Genomic DNA, 3,928 nt, shown 5'->3' on the forward strand with positions numbered 1-3,928 from the left:
AAATTCAGAGAGAATTCAGAAATTTTGGACGAGAAATGAAGTCCCGTTACCAACCTATTTATAGCTAATTTTGGATCCCGCCGCGATACGTGATGACCATAGGCAAAGGGCGTCGCGTATCGCGAAGAATCTTATAGCTTTGCCTAATCAGCCCTAGACCTGCTACGTGGCATGCCACGTGTCTCGTCAGTGTAACCTCCACGTACCGATACGCGATGGGTTACCTTGACATCTCGAAGTGCAAAGTGCGCCATCAAAGCGCTACATTGCGCCCATCACACTTTGCCCGAGCCTGAGCCCGTGCGCGTTCGGGTGCTAGGACCACTGGGTATGATACATCTTATAAGAACATTAACATACGAATTTTCTTTCTTATAAAGAGCTCACTAGTTTTATAATCTAGCGATATGGGACAATGAACTTACACTCCTATTTATACCTTGGTGGAAGCTTCTCATTTTCTTTCTTCTACCAATGTGGGATGGAATTTTCTCATTTCATTTCCTTACTTTTTCCTTTAATTTATTTTGAGGTTTATTATAGATAACATGTTATAAAACAAGCCTAGTGAGAAAGAAGTTAATCTATATAAGGTATTCATAACGATAATAATTATCTTTTCAAATCACAAGAATCTCTTATGTTGTTTCACATCATACATGTTATTCATTACAAAATTATTATCTCACAACTCAACCATAAATCCAAGATGGAAGACGGGGGGTTAATAGGACCTCTAACGACTTCTTTTTAGGATTAGTCATTCCAGGGCCTTCGGTCATGTCCACTGGCAGACCTCCCGGTCGACTCAAATCAAAAGAATGAACAAGACGAGCCAGTGTCAAGTGAATCTCAAGGAGAGCAAGCGTGACCCCTGGGCAAGAGCGTCGGCCAAATCCAAATGGCAGGAGGACAAACCGTTGGCCTCTCAGGTCTATGTGTTTGTGGCCTAAACCCATAAACCTCTCGGGTTGAAATTTAGATGGATCACTCCAAACCCTCTCATCCCTTTGAATCTTCCAGACATTAACGATTATCCTAGTCCCGGCTTTGACATCATACCCCGCAACTACACAGTCTTTCCTCGCCTCCCTCGGTGCTAGGAGCGGGCCCGCCGGATAAAGACGAAATGTTTCTTTTATTATTGCCTCAAGAAATAAAAGGTGTTTTATGTCAGATTCATCAACTTGTCTTTCTTTACCTACATTCTCATCGATCTCTTGTTGCAATTTCATTAAAACATCAGGATGATTTAACAATAATGCGATAGCCCAATTTACTATCCCGGCTGTCGTGTTACCTCCTAGGATCATGCCCTATAACATAAACATTTTAAAGATTGTACCTATCAACAATAATTGTATAAAGTTTTAAGTTAATTACTTAAACTTACCAAACATGTAGACTTGATAATAGTGTCTGAATCAATCTCATTATTTGGGAGTTTCCCTTCATCATCAAGTGACAACATCACATCTATAAAATCCTTTGCATCATCTTTATTTTTATTTTTATTTCGTTCCAAATCTAATTTCCTCTTCTGTCGATGCTCGTTTAGCCACCTGCCGAGCACCAAGTCCAAATCTTTTGCAGTCTTTTTCATCTGCTCCTGGTATCCATGCAAATCCAACCACCAAAGAAAAGGTATCACGTCCGATACAACGAAAACACCACTCAGTCGAAAGAACTCGCTGATGGCCTTCTGGAACCTTGCCGCCTCATCACCACTGACTCCATCACCAAAATATCGTTTGCCCGACACCATAATCGCAATTATATTATATAATTTCTGTTCCAACCAGTTACTCAATTCCACAACCACAGGCCGGTGTGAGTTTTGAATCCATCGCTTGTAAAGCTCGTTAAGTCCTGAATTAATCTCTAATAAACGAACATCTTTAAGCTTCTCAATGCGACGATTGGACAAAAATTCCTCGATAGAGATCTTTTTCATTTCTCGCCAATATGGAGTGTACGGACCCAAACCAAAGACCTTATTGTCATAGCACATGTGCTTCAGCGCGGCTGTTTTTGGCCTGCAAGCAAGTGCTTCGTCATTGACGGTTAAGCATTCTTTGGCTACTTCCCAACTACTGACCACGAATGCACGGCGGCGGGTTCCTAGACGGATGTTAAAAGCCGGACCATATTTTTCTGCAATGGTACCTAGTGTACGGTGCAAAAGTTGGTCGCCTCCGAATAAGTGGAGGTGTCCGATGATTGGCCACGCACCACCGAGTTCTGGAGCTTCTCTTTGCGTTGATTTCAACCTGGTTCGAATGATAAATACGAGTAACAATATAGAAACGAAAAAGAAATTCAATTCAAGTGGATAATAATTCATTATGTGTTTCTTGTGGTTTTACATACATAACATGGGAATATATATATATATATATAGGCGCATGGGGATTGTATTACTATATATGTATGAAAACATGTCAAATTTAATGTATACGAAAATAATATGATTAATTGTTCATCATTCGTATGTATATGTAATAGTGTAAGGTAAGCATTATATGCAGTGATGAAGCTTGGACAAAGACACCCGGAGAGGGGGGGTGTGGACTCAAAATGTAGACAAAGTTTCACAAACGAAGGGGGCCGGGCACAAATATTCGGCCGAAAAGGGCTAATTTTACACTACGTATAAAACTTTTTGGACGAAAAAGGCTAAATTTACACTACGTATAAAAAATTTCGGCCGAAACAGCTAAATTTTACAATACGTATAACACATTTCGGTCGAAAACGCCTAAATTTACACTACGTATAAAAAAATTTCTAACGAAGACGAATAACTTTATACTACTACGTAAAAAAACAGGGGGTCGGTGCCACCCTGGACCCTAAGCAACCTTCGCCCTTGATTATGTGTGTATCAAATTTCATGAAAACGTTGACTCATTTACTTACTAAACCATGATAATTGAATACAAACTAGCGTGTCCAGCACAATAAAACTAAGAAAAACACTGACTTTTTATATATTATAAAAATTGTAAAATGTTTCATTACCTTTTCATGGGTATATAATTACTAATTAAAGTCGTTATTGTAACTCTTAGTTTTACTAGCTGTAACGACAATATAACATTATTTATTTAAACTAGCCCATATATGTATGTAAATTCATTTTAACAAAAGCCGGGCGTAATAAAAAACCGACCTTGGTAAAAAAACCATCGGTTTGCCACTGCATATAATATATATCACTAAAATATTTTTTGTCTTTCCAAAGATGATAAATGTTTACCTAATTGTTCTAATTGGTCTAATTGACTAGACTTAAACCTAAATAAACCTATTCCTTGTAGTAATAATCATGTTCGGATGATTTAAAACTAAATTGCTAATTATTGATATATAAAGAATTGATAATCACAGGAAAGGCAACTTTTAACATTACATGATATGATATTCCTTGATTTGGTAGTGGCGTGATTTCAAGGTTAGAGTTTCTAGTTTTTCATGCATTGATATAACGCGAGCTTGCCTAATATCATATTAGGGTGGTGGGGGTGGGCAGCGGGTAGGTTGTTTAGTAGAGTTTTAGCGAGTTAGAGTGGAGTTCGGTTGTTTTAGTGGGGTTTTAGTTTACCTTATCGAGTTAGAGTTAGGCCATCCGAACAACCAAAATTGTGTTTTATTTTATTGAATGTCTCATCACAAGTCTACTTGTTGTCTTGATTATATTTGTTCATCGTATAAGGTTCTTTAAATCTTTTGATATGTTAAATTTTATCATTCATGTTTATTTTTGAAGTTCTAGTGAAGTCTTTATTTTTATTATTGTATCGTATTTTTATTAAGTATGAACCTCACTCGACCCGAACCGTCAAATCGACCCAAAGTTTTTTATATCCAACCTCATGAACAGTGGCGGATCCAGAGTTTTTATTTAGTGGGGCTAAAAATATCATTA

General features: G+C 37.8%; 1 protein-coding gene across 1 annotated transcript; it reads right to left on the reverse strand.

Moving 5' to 3' along the window:
* Positions 1–608: 608 nt before the first annotated feature.
* On the reverse strand, positions 609–2,380 carry LOC143608641 (xanthotoxin 5-hydroxylase CYP82C4-like). The gene is made up of 2 exons (XM_077083627.1): positions 1,394–2,380; positions 609–1,316 (listed from the first exon to the last, which is right to left on the reverse strand). The coding sequence occupies exons 1-2, from the start codon at positions 2,342–2,344 to the stop codon at positions 693–695; spliced, it is 1,575 nt and encodes a 524-aa protein (XP_076939742.1). The 5' UTR covers positions 2,345–2,380; the 3' UTR covers positions 609–692.
* Between the last annotated feature and the right edge of the window lie 1,548 nt (positions 2,381–3,928).

The sequence above is a fragment of the Bidens hawaiensis genome, unplaced genomic scaffold (assembly GCF_021521415.1).
Source record: "Bidens hawaiensis isolate Kalapana, Puna unplaced genomic scaffold, B.hawaiensis_p1.1 tig00419396_1, whole genome shotgun sequence".
In the NCBI taxonomy this organism is placed as follows: domain Eukaryota; kingdom Viridiplantae; phylum Streptophyta; class Magnoliopsida; order Asterales; family Asteraceae; genus Bidens; species Bidens hawaiensis.

Coding starts and splice junctions, on each gene's coding strand:
- LOC143608641 (XM_077083627.1), bottom strand. CDS start 2,344: ATGAATTATTATCCACTTGAATTGAATTTCTTTTTCGTTTCTATATTG. Junction 1,317..1,393: donor TTATCAAGTCTACATGTTTG/GTAAGTTTAAGT, acceptor TTTATGTTATAG/GGCATGATCCTAGGAGGTAA.